The sequence below is a fragment of the Acomys minous genome (genome assembly GCF_964271855.1).
Source record: "Acomys minous genome assembly, chromosome: 2".
Taxonomy (NCBI): domain Eukaryota; kingdom Metazoa; phylum Chordata; class Mammalia; order Rodentia; family Muridae; genus Acomys; species Acomys minous.
The window spans coordinates 84,111,298-84,130,596 of NC_140484.1; the positions used below are offsets into that span (position 1 = coordinate 84,111,298).

At 52.0% G+C, this 19,299-nt stretch overlaps 2 protein-coding genes across 3 annotated transcripts; one reads left to right on the top strand and one right to left on the bottom strand.

The window, feature by feature from the left end:
* The first annotated feature begins 2,747 nt into the window (after positions 1-2,747).
* CTU1 (cytosolic thiouridylase subunit 1) lies at positions 2,748-9,460 on the top strand. The gene is made up of 3 exons (XM_084774140.1): positions 2,748-2,819; positions 6,397-6,940; positions 7,673-9,460. The coding sequence occupies exons 2-3, from the start codon at positions 6,433-6,435 to the stop codon at positions 8,311-8,313; spliced, it is 1,149 nt and encodes a 382-aa protein (XP_084630266.1). The 5' UTR covers positions 2,748-2,819; positions 6,397-6,432; the 3' UTR covers positions 8,314-9,460.
* A 4,355-nt stretch (positions 9,461-13,815) lies between these two features.
* Positions 13,816-16,628, bottom strand: LOC311588401 (uncharacterized protein). Of its 2 annotated transcripts, XM_084765981.1 has the most exons (4): positions 16,567-16,628; positions 16,229-16,324; positions 15,480-15,587; positions 13,816-14,372 (listed from the first exon to the last, which is right to left on the bottom strand). In XM_084765981.1, exons 1-4 carry the CDS (start codon positions 16,584-16,586, stop codon positions 14,159-14,161), a joined length of 438 nt encoding a protein of 145 aa, XP_084622107.1. In that variant the 5' UTR covers positions 16,587-16,628; the 3' UTR covers positions 13,816-14,158. The 2 variants fall into 2 exon arrangements, 1 of the variants encoding a protein (XP_084622107.1); XR_014776188.1 differs by lacking the exon at positions 16,567-16,628 and having other exon boundaries at positions 15,480-15,614; positions 16,229-16,443.
* Positions 16,629-19,299: the final 2,671 nt, after the last annotated feature.

Genomic DNA, 19,299 nt, shown 5'->3' on the forward strand with positions numbered 1-19,299 from the left:
ACGGCGACCCCCCTTCCCGAGTTGGGCGTGAGAGTCCAACAGTACCATTCCTGGGAAGGTGGTCCTCCCAGTATAATAAAAGTAGTTACATGTGAGCCCAGAAGTAAGCCAATAACTAGAGCTCCTCCCTGGTTTCTGTGTCAAGCTCCAGATCTGACTCCTCCCATAGCTTCTAGGCTTGATGATGGACTGTGGTCTGTAAGATAAAATAAATGCAAGCTCATTTTGGTCAGTGTTTTAATAACAGCAACAGGGAAGCAAATTAGGACTTGGAGCCATAAACTCAACAAGAAAAGTAGGACCACTGGGCTTGGTGGAGCACACTTTTAATCTTAGCACTTGGGAGGCAGAGGCTGGCAGAAAGGAAGGAAGGAAGAAAGGAAGGGAGGAAGGAGGGTATGGGAGGGAGGAAGGAAGGAAAGGGGATGGAGGGAGTAAGGGAGGAAGGGAGGGAGGGAGGAAGGAAGGGAGGGGGAAGGGAGGGAGGACCTGGACTCCTTTCCTCCGTTCCTTGCTCAGGTGCCCAGAACAACTAAGCATTGAGTATGCCAACTCAGGAGCTCTCCTTAGAATCCCTAATCCTCTAGAACTCTTACAGTCTCCTCCCTGAGCCTCAGACAGAGAAGTTCTTCATTTTTCACAACCACGCCCATTCCAGAAAACAGCCTGCCACTTGGTCACATATTACCCCAGGGCTGTGGAGGGAGCCAGCCAGATGTCTTCATGTACTCTATTTTCTGCCATGTGGTGAGGAGGTCTCTCTTACTTATCTGGAGCCAATTTGTCTGAAACGCTGATGAGGAACGGGCTGGAGGACATCAGGGACAGGCCAGGCAACTGGACTGGCTCTATCTATGGTGCTGAAACATCATCCCCATAGTCCAGGTCAGTGGTTCTCAACCTATGGATCAAGATCCCTTTGGGGTCTAACGACCCTTTCACAGGGGTCACCTAAGCCCATCAGAAAACACAGCCATTAACAGTATGAGTCACAACAGCAGCAACATTACAGTTATGAAGTAATAAAAATAATTTTGTGGCTGGGGTCATCACAACATGAGGAACTGGATTAAAGGGTCACAGCATTAGGAAAGGTGAGAACCACTGGTCTAGGTTGATCTACCAGCCGGCTGAACCCAGCCTGGTAGCTTACGGATGTAATTCCAGCTACTCTGAGGAACTGAGACAAGGATTGTGATTTTGAGGTCCATCGGCCACATACTAAGACCTTGTTTAAAAACAAAAAGCACAAAAAGGGGTGCATCTTGGGACTATAGCTCAGCTACAGAGCACTGGCCTAGTACCCAACAGCGAGTAGCTTTGGGTTATGGCTCAGTGTTAAAACATCTGCCTAGACTCTCCCCATTGAGGTGCTGGATGCATAGCACAGTGATGCTATGCACCTGTTTAGAATCCTCATGTGAGAGGCTAGAGTGTGGCTCAACGGTAGAGCCCCTGCCCAGAATTCCTCAGTTAGCGCCTGGGGTGTGGCTCAACGGTAAAGCCCCTGCCTAGAATGCCCTAGTGACGGACTGGGGTGTGGTTCAGTGGTGGAGAGCTGTCTCAGACTGTAGAATGACCCACAGCAGTGCTTCTCCTTTTAAGTGCATAAGCAGCACCCCGCAGAAAGATACAGGGGGCAGGGGGAGGCAGGTCAGACGCGTGACAAACATCTGGGGAGACTGGGGAGGGCAGGAACCAGGACAATCAGCGGGGACATCTGGCTGGAGAAGTGGGTCGCAGGCAGACTGTCTCCCAACCAGCCGTTCCCACCACAGATACTTTCAGTTTTATATCACACGGGACGAGAAGTGGCAGTGGTCTCTGGGCCTGGTTCACATCCCGTCTGTGTTCAAGTATAAACTATCTTATAAGAATTTACTCTCCTGTTCTCCAGGCTGTTTGGCTGACAGCTGAACAGGTGGCCTTGGAGGGCCCTTTTAGACAAAATGCTGAGGTCTAAAGTTGGCCTGCGGCAGGTAACCCCACCTCCAGTGTCAGGTCCTCAGCCACTGTAAACTATACAAGACAACAATTTACCAATGTACTGATGTATATTACAACACCTCGCACAGCTGTGTGTCATCCTGGACTCCTTCTACCTTTCTGAAGAAGGATGGAAGGAAGAAAGGAAGGAAGGAAAATAAAAAGGTGTGAGATGGCACACACCTTTTATTTTAGCACTCTGGAGGCTGAAGCAGGTGGGTTCAAGGCCAGACTGGTCTATATAGCGAGTTCTTCCAAGATAACCCAGGCTACATGGTAAGATACGTCAAAAAAAAAAAAAAAGCATATGACAATCTGCAAAACTAAGAAATTAGATCACAGCCCGCCCCGCCGCCCCGATTTTTCGAGACATGATTTTTCTGTGTAATAGCGCTGGCTGTCCTGGACTCACTCTGTAGATCAGGCCAGTTCGCTGGCCTCGAACTAACCGAGATCCGTCTGCCTCTGAGTGCTCGAATTAAAGGCATCCGCCACCACACCCCGCCAATTGGAGCCATTTCTGATTTCAAGCATCCCTCCTGGTAATCTCGCGTTGCCAGGGCAACAGCAGCACCTGTAGCTCAGTTCTAAACCAGAGCGTGCGCCTCACAGAGCCCTGCGTTTGGAAAGCCAGTGGCAGAAGGGAAGCCCTCTAGTGTTGCTGGGAATTGGAGTCCAAACTGTCCTAGCGTTACAGGCGCGCCGGTAGAACGGCTGCATTCTGGGAATCGTAGGCAAGGTAGTCTAGACCTTGTGGGAGTTGTAGTCTCAAGGGCAACTTCCGCGACAGTCTTCCGCGTGGCAGGCAGAGTGCAGATTACTTTTCCACCCAGGTTAGTGTTCCTTTTGCTCCAGGTCGGGCGGGCCTGAGGTTGTGGTGCCACGGGAGAGCCGAAGGGCTCTTTAGGGGTTTGGCTCTCGCTTTTATGATTGCCATCTCGTGGTGGGGCCAAGATGCCTTTCTAGTCCTATCTCTTGCCAGGCCGCTCTGTTCACCTGGTGGTGACAGATCATCCGACTTCCTCTGCCCCCAATTGAATATGTTCTGGAGGCCCCTCTTCTGTCCATTAGGGAAGTCAGCCACCCGGGGGCATCCCTGGAACTGGCTTTGTAGCTCAGGCTAGCCTGGAACGTGAAGAAATTCAACTGGCTGCGCTTCCCGAGTGTTGGGACTAAAGGCGTGTGCCACCACGCCTAGAATTACACGGGTTTGTAGCCTGTCTGTAGACAGTTCTTTCCGCACCATCCCAGATATTTACTTAGTTAGCATCAGCCTGCTCCGCTCCAGCAGCTAAGGACTACTGACGTGGTCCCCTGGCCTTCGGTTTCGGCCTGTGCCCATAAGCTACGCCTCACAACAGCAACCCCCTTACAGGATTAGAGGCTGAGGACAGAGAGTGACCTTACACCCCATTCTACATAATTGTCCGGTAGAAGGTGGTGGCCACTCAGGAGTCAGGTAAGCCAGGCAGAAGGGACAGATTTCGTTGGCACTTGAGGTCTGAAAGTTGCCCTGCAAGGATCCTCAATGGGGCATTTGGAGGCGGAGCCTGGAGGCACCTCTGAGCCTGATTGGTGATTCTCACTCAGGCTTGCTGGGCAGGGTTTGAGCCAGTGGTGAGACACTGGAAAAGACATAATCTAGGCAAGAGGAAGGTTTGAATCAAAAGCTGGGGAGGGGATATTTCAAGAGCCAGGGCTCAGCCATGAGGGATAAGTGAGTCCTGAGAGCTGCTTGCTGGGCTCCGTAATCAGAAATAACCCTGGCGCAAAGGAAAGGCGTGCCCCTGGGAAGGATACTTGAGAGTATTGGGGGCTGGAAGGGGGATGGGAGGGGAAGCCACAGGGCCTCACAGGGCTAACATCATTTACAGAACAGTGTCAAAAAGAAAACTGGGCTGGATCTGCTGTGAGTGTAAAGCAGGGGAGTTCAAGGCAGAAAGGCCAGTGACCCAGACAAGCTTGCCGTGTCTGTGTGCTGAGTGGTGCAGGACAACCAAAGAAAGAGGTCACTTCAGAGTGCCATCAGGCTCCGAGGCAGCCTTGATGAGCCCTACATCCGGGCTCTTTCTTTTTATTTAGCATTTACTTTAGGTTGTGTCCCTGTAGATGCTTTTGGGCAGCAGAAAAAAAACAAAAACAAAAACAAAAACAAAAACACATTACCTTTTAAAATGAAAAAAAAAAGAGAGAGAGACAGAGAATTTAGTAAAACAGGTTTCTCATATTGAAACCTCTGATCTAGTCTGTATGTTTCATGAAGGAAAACATCACACCCCTGCAGCTTTAGTCCTTACTGTGCACTGTGTGAAGTGCTCATTAGTGCACGATGTTCCAGATGTGCCAGAACGTCTTATGAGCAAAGCCATGCAAAGGTTGCAAAGCTCCTTCAGAAAAACAGCTCTATAGACAACAGAAAGCAGTCACTGTTCTACGATGATTTCAAGGTCAAAGTGCGTCCAGAAAACATCATCTGATGCTTCTGACATCACTCTGATGTCTGCCCTAGATACAGTGAAAAACAGCTGTTTCATCCTAATGTTTACCCTGTATACAATGATTCTACTAGAATTATACTGCAGTGCTGGCCGTGGACCAGGTGTGAGGTCGCTGGCCTCTGGGTCTGTTTTGAAGCCACAGAAAGGTTGGCTGTCCTTATTTGGGTGATCTGAGCATGCCTTTGGGGATAGATTGGGGACATTTGAAGACTGGACTTTGCATTTTTGAGCCCCCAACAGGATGAGTGATCAGGGTGGTCTCAGACCCCCAGGGCACCTGGGCACCCGGAAGGACAGAATTGAGCATCGCTGCAGCAGACGCCATCTGGTAAAAGGAGTCAGGCGTGTGGGGGCTGAGATGCTGCTTACATGGTCCTGTCCTCGTGGAAGCGCCTGACAGAAAACCCGCAGGTGCAGATAATTCTGATCATTGTGCTAAATCCCAGGAGCAGCCTGACCTGCGGGGAAAGGCAGGGGCCTCCTGGACAGTCTGTGCCAGGAATGAGGTGGTATAGGGGAGAGGGCTGAGCCACAGCTGGTGACATAGAGGTGATGCAGGCTGCCTCCCAGGGGATGCAATTAGGGCCTTGTGGGCGGGGATGGGGGCGGAGGTGTGTTCCCTACTAAAATCCAAACATCGGTAGCCCTCTGCTTCTGAGTAGTGGACTCTTCCGGGTTCTGGTTAGCCCTGGAAGTCAAGGTCAGTGACACCTATCTTGTCTCTGTGACTACAGATATAGTAAGAATGACCTGCCGGGCGTGGTGGCGCACGCCTTTAATCCCAGCACTCGGGAGGCAGAGGCAGGTGGATCGCTGTGAGTTCGAGGCCAGCCTGGTCTACAAAAGTGAGTCCAGGACAGCATAGGATACATAGAGAAACTCTGTCTCAAAAAACAAAAACAAAAAACAAAAAACAAACAAACAAAAAAGACCTAAAAAAATGTGCAGTGGTCCACTTCATAAAACAGACAAAAATTCTGTTGGGTTTAGGGTGGAAGCCAAGAAAACTCACTTCAGACACTGAAGCCTAAAATGAAAGCTTTATTTTCTGAGCTCAGAGAGATGGCCAGTTCGAGATCTGAGCCTTGTCCCTGAAGGGAGATTGTTCAGTATTTTTAAAGGATGGGAACACAAAGTGTGTGTTGGGGGGGGGGGGCAGGGCTATAGCATTGTTCAATCATATTTTGACTCAAGGGATTGAGCAAGGGAGTTTCCACCAATCAGGATAGGAGTAGGTCCCTGGGCCTGGGAACGTGAACTTGTTTGACCCTGCGGGTAAGATGGAGAAGTGGTCCTTGAGTACAGGGCCTGCTCAGGATGTGGGCAGAAGCAATGTAGTAAGAAGGGAACACGTGGGAAGGAAAGTGCACTTTCCCTTCAAGGCTATTTTGGCAATGTAGCAATTTTTATCTTAACTTTATAGGCCAAAGCATGTTTTCCCTGTAACTCGGGAGAATCTAGAGTAGGGGACTTCCAGCAGCATGGAGATGCTCTGGGCCCTTCATCCCTGTGATTAAACAGAGTCTGGAAACAAAATGATAGTGCTTAGAGTAAGTTTCTTCCGCTCTTTGCCAACAATTGCGTTCTGTCTGTCTGTCCCTTGCATGTCTTCCCGTCTGTCCCCTTGAAACCTGAATCATTAGGTTTTTTTTTTCTTGGTGCAGGGAGAAGCTGACCTTCCTGTAGTCTCCCCTCTGTGAGGGCCACTCTAGGTAGGACACCACCTCCACAGCTTCCTCACAGTGTTGACTATCCTCTTCCACCCAACTCTCTCCCCTTAACTCCGAAGTGCAGACAAGCCTGGGTGACCAGCTTCCCTTCTTCTGGGTATCTCCTGTGGCTCCACCCCCTTCTCTCCCATCAGCCCTGCAGTGTAGACACTCTAAATGACTCTCTTCTCTCTCCTCTACAGTGTAGACTTCCCAGAGGACCCATTCGTCTTCCTGAGATGCCTGCCCCGACGTGCTCCTCCTGCCACACAGCCCGAGCCGCCCTCCGTCGCCCGCGCTCGGGGCAGGCGCTGTGCGGCTCCTGCTTCTGTGCTGCCTTTGAGGCTGAGGTGCTGCACACGGTGCTTGCTGGGCACCTGCTGCCGCCGGGTGCTGTAGTGGCCGTGGGTGCCTCTGGTGGCAAGGACTCCACGGTGCTGGCACACGTGCTCCGCGAGCTCGCCCCGCGCCTGGGCATCACATTGCACCTGGTGGCGGTGGATGAGGGCATTGGCGGCTACCGCGACGCGGCGCTGGAGGCGGTGCGCAGCCAGGCGGCACGCTGGGAGCTGCCACTCACCATTGTGGCCTATGCAGATCTCTTCGGGGGCTGGACAATGGACGCTGTGGCCCGCAGCACCGCTGGCTCTGGCCGGAGCCGCTCCTGCTGTACCTTCTGTGGGGTGTTGCGGCGACGTGCGCTGGAGGAGGGTGCTCGCCTCGTGGGCGCCACACACATCGTGACAGGTGAGTGCAGTTGTGGAAAGGTAACTTGCAAGGAAGTTCAAGAGAGTGGGTGTGGGGTGCGGTCTCCACCGCCCTCTCTTTTAGGGTCCCTGGAATTTCCACGAACCTTCCTTTTCCCTCTGAGTTCGGGGCGCTCTGACGCCTGCCTCCACTCTTCTGGTCCTCAGTGTCTACCATCCTTTCTCCGTCCTCTCCTTAGGAAGAGACGGTCTACAGGGTCCTCTCATTCTCCTGGTCCAGGGGTTTCTGGCTAACCTTTCTACTTCTGTCCTGGGCGCCTCCACACAGCCCTCCCTGTGGCCTCCTGTATGGCCTCAATCCAGGCCCGCAGCGTCTGGCTGCTGGCAAGGGCCTCAGTGTGCTGCTCTTAAGGGAAAGGTGCCCTGGCAGCCGGGAGCCAAGGAGTACTACAAACACACAAGAAATCTCACACAAACAATTTATTGAGAGTGACACAGAAGATGAGTACCCCTGTTCCAGTAAGAAGCAACAGCCAACTGAGCACTTATATAAAATTTTGGGGCTGGGAGTTTTTCCAAGGTGAAGATTAGGGTAGGGATTGGTGAAATTTCAAGCCAACCCCAAATGGTGGGTTTTCAGGCTCGGCGGCGGGAGGGGTGGGGGGATGTTAGTGGATTTCTGGTAAGTTTTCAAACCAGGAAGTAGGCTCGGACCTTTTATGAGAACCCTGTCCTCATTGCCCCCATTCTCAACCTGAGTTCTCTCCCGTAGGCCACAATGCTGACGACATGGCGGAGACAGTTCTCATGAACTTCCTGCGTGGTGATGCTGGGCGGCTTGCCCGGGGCGGAGTCCTGGGCTCCACGGGTGAGGGGTGTGCACTCCCCCGGTGCCGGCCTCTGCAGTTCGCCTCGCAGAAGGAGGTCGTGCTGTACGCACACTTCCGTCGCCTACGCTACTTCTCTGAGGAATGTGTGTATGCCCCTGAGGCCTTCCGCGGCCACGCCCGGGACCTGCTCAAGCGCCTGGAGGCAGCCCGGCCGTCAGCTGTGCTGGACCTAGTGCACTCAGCCGAGCGCCTCGCTCTGGCCCCAGCGGCACGGCCGCCTCCTCCAGGCACCTGTTCCCGCTGCGGGGCGTTGGCCAGCCACACGCTCTGCCAGGCCTGTGCGCTCCTGGATGGCCTCAACCGAGGCCTGCCGCGCCTGGCCATCGGCAAGGGCCGCCGTGTGCTGCAAGCTGAGCCGCCAGCACTCGGGAATCCAAATCGGGTCACCAGTGATCCTGTGGCCCCGCCAGGCCCCTGCTCCTGCAAGCAATCCAGAGATGAAGCCAACTTGTGCAGGGATGGAGGGGATCAGGCTGGAGCCTCCTGTGTCTTGCAGAGCGACCTGAGCCGAGTGGCGGAGTGACCCAAGTCCTATACTCTTCTACCTTGCCCTGTGCCCTGGGAAGTGATTTACCCCGCGGTGTCCTGCGCCTGTGGAGTGATCTGTACACTGTGAAATGACTGCTTTACAGTGCCCTGCGCTTCCAGAGTGGCCTGTGTCTTATTGGACGTGTACTTTGCAGACTGACCTGCTACCCTGCAGAGTCACTGCACCTCTAGAGTGACCTGTGCCCTGCAACCTGAGCCCTGCGGAGTGACTGCCGTGTGGAGGGACGCACCCGGTACAGCACTCTGAGCCTTGAAGAAATCGAGGGAGGACCCGGGCTGGCCTACCAGGTCTGAGGGAGAATAGACCAACAGCTGGGCATTCCTGCGCCTCTGTGTGTGTGTGTGGGGGGGGAGTCTCTGTGGCTCAAGATAGCTCTGGCTCTCATTTTCTGTCTCCCCAAGTCAGGTAAACAAAGTCACATGAGTAATGGGAACATATTTACAGTCATCACTATGCCCCGTCCATCAAGACCGCTCTTGCTTGCTCCTAAGGGAATCAGAGAGTTTATTGTGAACCAGATGGGAGCGTCCATGGCCGCCTGCATGAGTTGCGATTGCCCCAGAGACACTGCTGTGGAAACAGTTACACAGACAGTTAGGGCCATAGAACAATAGAAAGCCAGTCACCAAGACACTGGCCAGATATATTGGTGTGGACCTCAGACTGGTTACGGGAAACCTGGGGACATTCCCTCTGTGGCCCCCAGGTACTATCCGATGGCATTTTTTAGCCTGTGGGTCTTTGGAAGCCAGTGGTCTGCTGGGTTGATGCATTCCAAACCAGACTCGCATGGTTTTCATGTGGTTGCTAGGCTGTCAGGCCAGTGTCCTGGCTGTTCAGTTTTTTCTTTATTTTGTCAACTTTGACACAGGCCATGTGAGAAAATGCCTCCGTTAAGATTGTCCTATAGGCAAGCCTGGTTGAGATGGAAGGGCCCAGCCCACAGTGAGCAGTTCAGGCCCTAGGCAGGTGATCCTGGGTACTCTGTAAGAAACCGGGCTGAGCAGGCCAGTCAGCAGTGTTCTTCCATGACCTCTGCCTCAGTTCTTGCTCTGACTTCCCTCAGCAATGGAGTGCGACCTGAGAGATGTAAGCTGAAATAAACCCTTTCCTCCTCACAGTGATTTTAGTCATGGTGTTTTATCGAAGCAACAGAAATCAGAGTCGGCATGCAGGTCTTCAACACACATGTTGCTTTCCAGGGGAGTTGATCTTAAGCTTTGCTTTGGGGTGTTTATAGATACCTTCCCATTTGTCCCTATGGCAACTTCATGTCTGTACATGGCTGTTGGTCACTCAACTGGAAGGGATCACAGGGGCTGTCACCAGTCCTATCCACAATAGGGTGACTGCCTTGTCCACTCCTGGTATCTGTTGTGGGTGAGGTATGCACCCCAAGCTTGGACTCTGGAGACATAACTTGTGCTGAGTCCCTCCCTTAACTTCTCTAAGATGACATTTCCTCCTGTGAAAACGAAACTGGCATGTCCAGTTCCCCTCACATCGCTGGGGAGAGCAGAGGCCGGTGGTCAAAGTAGTTGGCCAACCGTGTCCAGCATGGCCCTGCATATTAAGGATTGGCCACCAGGGGGCGCCAGGCTTCTGGGTGCGGCCTTGACATACAAAGAATTGAGAGGTTGGGGAAACTGCCCCAGATTTGGTGGTGTCATTCCTACCCTTAGATGTGGCTTGGCTCCTCAAGAGCTAACTGTCTCCTGCTCCCTGAACTTCCCAACTTTGGGCAGAGGGTACTCTTTAGCTCTGTGGTCCTGTCCTCATGGAAGTGGGGTCCTGTTTCCCTAATTAAGATGGGGCTAAAGGGCAGAGATAGATGTCCTGCCTGCATCAGGTTCTCCTGGGCTTTAAAAGCACCAGGACAGTTATTCATTTGGCAAATATTGAACATGGTTTTGTGTGGTCCTCCAGTGGGTGCCAGGAAGCTTCAGTGAGCAGAGCCGGGGGACCCTCCTTCCAGGCTTTTCCAGCCTGGGGGTCGGGGAAGGGGGAGGACAATGTGACCATAAATAAGACGTCAAGCGGTTTTGACTGCCACTTTTTGTTCTTTTTCAATGCTGGAGATCGAATGAAGGGCCTAGGTGCTCAGCCCCAGCCCCAGCTCCTCACAGAGGCAGTCTATTTCTGAGCTACATCCCCAGCACAGAGGTTTGTTTTAAGTAGTGTAGAGGGAGGGAGGAAGAAGCCAGTGTCTGGAGAGGTGGCCTTTGAGCAGGGACCTATGGAAAGCAAAGGACAAATCTCAAAAGTATCTTGGAGGAACAGCTCCCTCTGGAGGAAGGAGCCGCCAATTCAGCGCCAGGGTGTGGGACCTTCCGGGGATTGGCAGGGCCCTCCATTAGCCTGACCAGGTTTGTGGAGTCGAAGGCTTGGGTTTTATTCTAACAGTGGAGGTCAGTCTCCCGAGGCCTATTCCGCGAGTCCATCCATCCAATGATCATTTTCTAAAAGTCCCTTGACTGCTGTAAAGAGAAGTGGCTGGGTACAAGGAACGGGGAACAGGAGGGACCGACCGGGTCGAGTCAGAGAACTGAAGACCAATCAGGAAGATGGTACAGCTCCGAGCTTTCTGCTTGTGAGACTGGCCCGGTGCTAAGAGGTCATTCCTCCCTCGTTAGTGCAGTAATATGAGAGTAATGGGTGTTTAATACTCATTTATGGTAGATGAACGTGCAGCCCAGTGAAGTAACTTGCTTAGAGTACATAACAGTGATTCGGGGAGGGAGTAGGGTCTCTAGGTCCTCATCCTGGAGGCCAGAGGACCCGCTTCCAAATCCATGCATCCTTACTTTCTGGAGCTTCCCTGGGACTCCGCCCTCTTGAGCCTCTGGTATGAGAAAGGTGCTGTATTCAGCTTTGGCCACAAGAGGGCACTGTGACCACATCGGCGCCCGAGGTGGCTTCGACTCCAACGCTGGGTCTCCAGCCCAGACCCAGACAGCACAGGCCTACACATCTAGAGAGCCCGGAACTGGAGGACTTTGCAGGAAGATGCTTGTGTCGATGATGCATGAGACCTGCGACACAGTTAACTGCCGAAGCCACTCGGGACAGAACGTAAAGACTGGAGAGGGAGAAGAAATCACAAGAGTGAGAAGGAAGGGGCACACCGAGCAGTGTACTGCAACAGTCGGACGCCGACAGGCGTTGGTGGGACTGTGTCCTGTCTGTGTAAGCAGAAAAAGGGTGGCCCCAGGGAGATGGCCCTGTCCCAGCACGGAACCATGCAAAAGTGAGACAGTGCTTGGCTGACAGCTGGAGGACAGGACAGAGGTGACAGAGGCGAGAGTGTGAGGGGCCGGGTGTTGAAAGCCCGGAAGTTCTCCCAGCAGGGGAAAGATAAGGATCACGATTGCAGATATTTCCAGAGTCGGGGCCCAGCCTAGGAGAGTGGAGAAACAACTGAGTCATCTCTGGTCCCTGCCCTCAGTGGGCTCTCCCTCTGGTGGGGGAAGCGGGAGCAGGCAGGGACAAGTCAGGACTAGAAGGTTCCATGCCACTGGTGCCACCATTGGGAGAGTTCAGAAGGACACGGGGCGCTTAGAGGTGGCGCACCCAGCTCTGTGTGGTGTGTCATAGAATGCGGAGGTGATGTTTAATCCAAGACCCAGGAGCTGAGTAAGACGGAGGCCAGGAAAAGGGTGAGAGAGGAAAACAGTGCCTGGTAGAATGGTGGCGGGCGGACCGGAAGTCCACAACGGGAGGCACCTGCCCCTTGTGGGCAGCGTTGTTCCTGCTTCAGGAGGCAGAATGCCGCCCTCCATGGGAGCAGGGCCTGCCAGGAAAGACTCAAAGCAGACAGGGCTAGGCTGGGCTATGTGGCTTAGTGGGCAGAGTGCTGGTTGCTGCGTACGAAGCCCTGGTCTCTTCATCGCCAGCACTGCGGAACCTGGATGTGGTGGCGCACGCAGCCCAAATCCCAGCACTGGCGAAGGAGATAGAGAAAGAGGACCATGAATTCAAGGTCATTCTCAGCTACGTGAGGTGGATGCCAGCCTGGCTACGTGATGCTCTGTCCCCAAACAAAAAGAGCTCTCTGGGAGACGCCAGGGGGATTGAGGCTGCCCCTCCCCCACACGCAGAGGCTGAGGACCTGGCGATCATGAGGGCCGGTGCAAGGGCTCAAAGAACCCCTCGCCAAGAGCTGCACATCCTCCTGTCATTAAGTGTTTAAAAAGCTTTAAAGAACTCCTGTGCGAGTTCACAGACTGCGTACGCAGAGGCTGGAGAGGGGGCTGCTCCACTGAGAGTGTGTGCTACCCTTGCAGAGTACTTGAGCCTTGTTCTAAACAGCTGTGTTAGGTGGGCTGACATCTTGTTACTCCAGCTCCAGGAGAACAGATGCCTTCTTCTCGCTTCTAAAGGCACCCATATTCACTGCATGCACGCACGTGCGCGTGAGCACACACACACACACACACACACAAAAAAAAATAAATAAATATTTTTAAAAATGATATGATGGGGAGGCAGAGGCAGGCAGATCGCTGTGAGTTTGAGGCCGGCCTGGTCTACAAAGTGAGTCCAGGACAGCCAAGGCTACACAGAGAGACCCTGTCTCAAAAAACAAAACAAAACAAAAAGATATGAGTACAAGAGGTGCCTCTCCTAATAAGCAGACCAAACAGATTTCTCTCTCAGGTGTGGAGGCATTACCTTTAACTCTGTCTTATGCCTCTACCTCCCTTCCAACCTCCCAACCTTAAGAAGGAAAGAAAGAAGGTTAGAAGGAACAGGGCATATAGACCTCTCTAGACTTAGTTCTGGCTGGTTAGGGGCATCGGGTTCTTTGGGGAAATGCTAATCTCTCGTCAGGATCTCCAGAGGTCCAGCAGCCTTCCTTTTCCATCTGTCTCCTCAAAGCATCTCCTTTCTCTGGGGCTCTGTTATCTATAACCTCTCAAAGGCCTCGGGATTAAACTGAAGCCGGCAAAGACCACACCCGTCTCTGAGCTGCGCCAGGTGTTATCAGCAGTGGATAAACTAAGGCAGCCCCATATCCCACACTTGGGATTAAACCAAAAACGTACTCACAAAACATAACTGAGTCTTTTTTTTTTTTTTTTTTTTTGGTTTTTCGAAACAGGGTTTCTCTGTGTAGCCTTGGCCGTCCTGGACTCACTTTGTAGACCAGGCTGGCCTCGAACTCACAGCAATCCGCCTGCCTCTGCCTCCCGAGTGCTGGGATTAAAGGCGTGCGCCACCACCACCCGGCTATAACTGAGTCTTGAAAGATACCAAAGCTTCCCCTGCACAGATGGCCTTAGCAAATACTGGAGGGTCTTTGAGAGGACAAGGGTTTGCTGACGCGGGAGGAACGGTCGGGTATCCCTAAGGCAGCCCGTGGCTTCTGGACTCACAACCCTCTGTTGAAACACAAAGGACCCGGTGGCTTTTTTTTTTTTAAAGATTTATTTGTTTATTATATATACAATGTTCTGCCTGCAAGTGTGTCTGGGTGCCAGAAGAGGGCACCAGATCTCATTATAGATGGGTGTGAGCTACCATGTGGTTGCTGAGAACTGAACTCAGGACCTTTGGAAGAGTAGCCAATGCTCTTAACCTCTGAGCCATCTCTCCAGCCCCCTGGTGTCCTTTTTAAAAATGGTGATGGGTCTTCCTAATGCAGCATTCCATGACCTAAGAGGAAAAACACTATCTCCTGGCAGGGACTTGAGCAGATGATAGGCCTTTCCAGAAATTATCCCACAGGCTTTGTCCACCGCCCCCCAGCTGTGTCTCAAAGCTGAGTAATGAAACAAATGTCAGGTCTGAAGAGAAAGAAATGAGGGTTGCAGACGTCCTAGGATTCAGTTTGAAAATAATCGCACTCATTCAGCCCTGCAAACCAGACCCAGAGGTGCTGGAGATTCGCTGGGAGGAGGCAGGAAAGGTCCGGGCCTCGTGCATCCTCTGCGGGACACAGTCCTTCTCCCCGTGAGGTCTCCGATGGAGAGGGCACAGAGTCGAGGGGCTGGACACTTTTCCTCATCAGAGTCGGAGACCAGACTTGTATTCTGAATGAGAAGGTAGGTGAATAAAACACGAAGGACATTCCACAATGATAAACTCTCGCACACGAGTGTGCAAGAAAGAGAGAGAGAGCAATAAAGGCACAGACAGGAAGAGAACACTCAGTTCGGAAAAGGTGACTGGGCGCATGGCACGGGCAGGGTGGTGGCCACCATGCCCCAGGCCGAGGGAACAGCAATGACAAAGTCCCTGAGGCATGAAGGCACCAACCACGTTGGAGACACAAAGAAGCGCAGGGGTCTGTGGCAGAGGGCATGAGGGAAGGCAAGGCTGGAAGTCTGAATGGCATCTAGACGCTGGGGGCCTAGGGGCGTTTAGAATTTAGTATGATTCCATCAAGGACGCGGATGGTTTGTAGGCAGCTTTTGACAAAGGTGCTCTTTTGATTATAAGACTATAGCTGCTACATAAAGATTGGGATCAGCATAGGGGGAGGTAGAGGGGCCGAGTGGGCACAGAAAACAGAGAGAGCAGTTAGTGTGCTCGGCCTGTGCAGGTGAGAGAGAATGGAGGCTGCATTGAAAGGGGCTGAGAGGAGGTGAAGGGGTGGGGGCTCCGCTTGGTGTTTTGGAGCTAACATTGAAGAGAACTGCCGAAGTGGGAGGTGGGAGTGGGGGTGGGAGTGGGGGTGGGAGGGGGGGTGGGAGGGGGGTTGGGAGGGGGGGTGGGAGGGGGGGTGGGGGGGGAGTGTGGGCACGAGTTGGAGACCACTCCCAGCTTTTGGCCTGTGCAGTTGGCCAGACAAAGGTAGGCTGGGTTCTAATGGACCATGGAGCTTCAGCACAAATAAATGGAGACAGGGCGGACGGAGGAATTAGAGAGAACCACCGCCATCAAGGATGCCCAGTGTGGGAGACGGTGCAGATGGAGGAATTAGAGAGAACCACCGCCATCAAGGATGCCCAGTGTGGGAGACGGTGCAGATGGAGGAATTAGAGGGTCCACCGCCATCAAGGATGCCCGGTGTTAGCAGGCATTAGCATGTATGGATGCTGACTGAGAAAGATGTAGCAATGGGGCTGGAGAGACAACTCAGTGACTAAGAGTTTGCGCTGCTCTCGGAGGACCAGAGTTTCGTTCCCAGCACTCACCTGGAGCAGCTTCCAACCCCCCCTGTCCCTACAGTCCGGGAGGTCCAACACCCTCTTTTGGATTGCATGGACACTTCCTCACCCAGCTCATCTCCAGGGACGGCGAGTCTGAGTAATCAGAGAGCCACATGAGTTCTAAAGCCAGAGAGGGACCCTGAGTCAGGAGGGCTGGGATTCAGGTCTGTGTCCTCACCTGTGATGTATGCGTCAGCATGGGGAAGGAGGGTTGAGACTTAACACGGGGAAGAAGAATCCCACCCACCCCGATTCCCTGCAAAAAGGAATCACACCTGTGACCTTAACATTCAGGAGGTGAAGGCAAGGAGACCGGAAGTTCAAGCTGCATAGAGAGTTAAAGACCAACCTGGCTTCTTGAGACCCTGTCACAAACAAACAAACAACAAACAAGCAGGACATCTCCCAGAGATGATGGGGAAGTCAAGAAGTGTCCTTTACAGAGTACCTAACCCAGCACCGGGCAACACAAGGGCAGGAGCACAGAGGTAGTAACCAGGCTTAGAGGTCTATAATCTTCCATGGCCACAGACTGCCCCTCCCCCACAGCCTTCCCAGTAGCTCAGCCAGAGCCTCTATCTCTTCCAGGAAGGACTCCGCCTCTGAGGCACACTTCTGGTGGGTGGTGTGGATAGCTCAGTCATAGCCGTTCTTCCATTCCCCCAAACACTTGACCCCCCCCCCCCCAAAGCAGGTCTCATCACCAAGCCTTCCTGTCTTCACTTCATCCTCACCTCCAGTCACTCAGCATCCTCAGCTCCCCTGGCTCAGCATCAGTCTCGCAGGTGCTCCTTGGCTTCCTTGTTCTGGCTACTCGCCAAGACAGTGCCCTTGCGGTAAGACAGGCACCAATGCCGAGTCATTCCCAGCACTTCCCGCCTAACCTGAGTGTGTGTGGCCACTCAGAAAACAAACCAAGACAAAACAAACAAAAAAACAACCCAGCCACTAGACAGGCATGCCCTCCACTTCCTGCCACCTGACCCACAACCCACACAGAACCTCGCCCTTCCTTTTTCCTCCCCTGGACAATGGATTAGGCGTCCTTCCTCTTGTCTGGGGCTAATCTCACCACTTAGCCAGCCATACCATCCACGTCCACTTGACTATTTCCCAACCACAGTTGGGAAGAGCCCTTCATCTAGGTTCAGATCACCGTGTGGCTACATAGCTTTGTGCAAGCCTGGGCGAGGGAGCTGACTTCATCTTCACTTCCTTGTCTAGCACAATGAAGGGTCAGAGTGACACTGGGATGCTTCAGTTCTCACGCAGGTAGGGGGAGGATCCCGTGGGTTAATTTGCTCAACACGCGTGAAATTCTACTGGCCACATAAGCCGATGTGCTGACGAAGGTGGCAGTTGCCCCTGGTGACAGAAGAAAGATCCAGGACAGTTGTCAGTTGCGTACACTGCTTCCTTCTCAGCTGGGCAGACATGCTACTTCCTCTCAATCAGCCTCAGTTTCCCAACCTGTAATCCAGACATGAGGTAGTGTCTACAGATTTTCCACGACACATACTTCGGTTTCCATTCTCCTCCAAACACACTGGTCTCTCTGTGGTCTCACGTTTGCCAGACCCTTCTACCCCCAAGCTACTGATGGATTGTCTCGTGCACTGTGTATTTAGATACTGATTTCTGTGCCCTGAGATCTGGTTACAGTCCAGAAGTGGGCACTGCCATTTCTCTGAAGAATCTCTTGTCTCAATGACGTACCAAAAAAAAAATTGTTCTCCATCACCTCTGATTGGTTAATAAAGAAGCTGATCAGCCAATAGCTGGGCAGAGAGGATAGGAGGCAGGACTTCTGTTTCCATTCAGGGGGGTCTCAGGTAGGGACTAGAGGAAAAGGAGGAGGAGGAGGAAGACAGAGGGGAGAAGGTTGCCATGAGGGAGTCACCAGGAGCAGAAAAAAATGGAGCAGAAAAGCCAAGGTGAGACTACTGGGAAATAGCCCGGATGGCATAAATAGATTAGAATAGATAAATATCTGCCCAGCTCTAGTGCTTTAAAGCTTATTAGTAAATCCCATAGGTCTCTATGTCATTATTTGGAAGCTAGAATGAGTAAAGGAAAAAAAACCATGATATTATTTCTACACAAAGCAAGCTGCTTCCTTTTTATTTTATTTTGTAATTTTTAATTTTTTTTGGTTGTTTTGAGGCAGGGTTTCTCTGTGTAGCCCTAGCTATCCTGGAACTCACTTTGTAGACCAGGTTGGCCTGGAACTCACAGAGATCTGCCTGCCTCTGCCTCTCAAGTTCTGAAATTAAAAGTGTGTGCTACCACGCCCAGTTCCTGCTTCCTATGAGTCTCCTCTGGCCTTGGGGGTCATTGGTCATCAGCCCATAAGGGCAGGAGGAACAGAGGGGCGGGGCAGGACTCGGGGGGGGGGGTGGCTGTGAGCACAACAGAATGATGGGCTTCCGGGGCCAGCTGCAGCGAGGTAGATCAACTTTATTTCAGGGGTGAGGGGAATACACGGGAAAATGGAAGTAGCCAGTACTTACTCTGATAGGTGTTCACAGTGTACTTCACTTGCATGAAACTGCTTGGTCCTATCACCTGTGCAGGCACATAATACCTAATTATCATATGGGCAGCAGAGGGAGAACGTTCTGCAGGAAGCTGTGTCAGAGGCTATTTCTATGATAAACCAGGCACTGAGCTCAGGGACATCGTCCAACTGAGGCCTGGCAGAGAGTAGAAAGATCCGCTGGGGCAAGGAAGCCTTATACCTTGATCAGAGCTCAGAGATCTGTCTGGTCACAGAGGCTGCAACTTTCAGCAGCTGGGTCCTCCAACAGCTTCTTTTTAAAAAATATCTGTTTTTACTAATTTTTGACTATGGGTGGACATGTATGTCTGTTTGCATATGTGCACATGAGTATGTACTATTTTTTGATTATGTGTGGACATGTATGTCTGTTTGCATATGTGCACATGAGTATGTACTATTTTTTGATTATGTGTGGACATGTATGTCTGTTTGCATATGTGCACATGAGTATGTACTATTTTTTGATTATGTGTGGACATGTATGTCTGTTTGCATATGTGCACATGAGTAAAGTGGCCAGGATGGGGTGCACTGCGTCCTTTGGAGCTGGAATTACAGGCAGTTGTGAGCAGCCTAGTGAGTACTTGGAGTAAAACTCCAATCCTCTGCAAGAGCAATACTCACTTAACTCTGAGACATCTCGTCAGCTCCTGCTTCTTTGCATAAAGTCTCTTAACATCATATGATACATAATTATAATTACATATTATATTTATTTACTTTTCTCCTTCCAGAATCCAAGATAAAAAATTTTTTTTTCGTATTTGATCAATTTTGTTCATTACTGTGCCCTGGTACCTGGAATCATGCTGTATAGATCCAAAGTAGGTGTTTAATAAATATTAGTTATAAATATTGAGGCAGGAGAAAGAAAGGCAGGTTGGAGGATAGAAAGAAGGGGGGGGGGGAAAGAAGCTAGCTGGCATAAAGACCAGAGCTAGAGGGCTGAGGATCTGGCTCTGGGGTGGGGTAGGGTGCTTGCCTAGCATGCTTAAATCCCTGGGCTCCATCTCCAGCACCTGATACGCCGCATGATGGTGCACACCCGTCACCTGAGCACTCAGGAGGTAGAGGCAGGAGGATCAGAATGTTCAAGGTCATCCTCGGCAATCTGAGGCGAATCTAATAATACATGAGACCCTGTCTCAAGACAAAAATAACGAGAACGTAGCTGGGAAGGCTGGACGTGGTAGAACACACTTGTTAACTCCAGCCCTTTCAAAGCTGAAGGAGGAAAAGAGTGAG

What these genes read in the sequence shown, in the direction of transcription:
- CTU1 (XM_084774140.1), top strand. Translation starts at nt 6,433, where the DNA reads ATGCCTGCCCCGACGTGCTCCTCCTGCCACACAGCCCGAGCCGCCCTC. An exon ending in CGCCACACACATCGTGACAG is followed by an intron (nt 6,941 to 7,672) that starts GTGAGTGCAGTT and finishes TCTCTCCCGTAG; the next exon opens with GCCACAATGCTGACGACATG.
- LOC311588401 (XM_084765981.1), bottom strand. Translation starts at nt 16,586, where the DNA reads ATGGTATGGCTGGCTAAGTG. An exon ending in AGGATGCTGAGTGACTGGAG is followed by an intron (nt 15,588 to 16,228) that starts GTGAGGATGAAG and finishes CTGATTACTCAG; the next exon opens with ACTCGCCGTCCCTGGAGATG. An exon ending in GGGGTTGGAAGCTGCTCCAG is followed by an intron (nt 14,373 to 15,479) that starts GTGAGTGCTGGG and finishes CTTCTCATTCAG; the next exon opens with AATACAAGTCTGGTCTCCGA.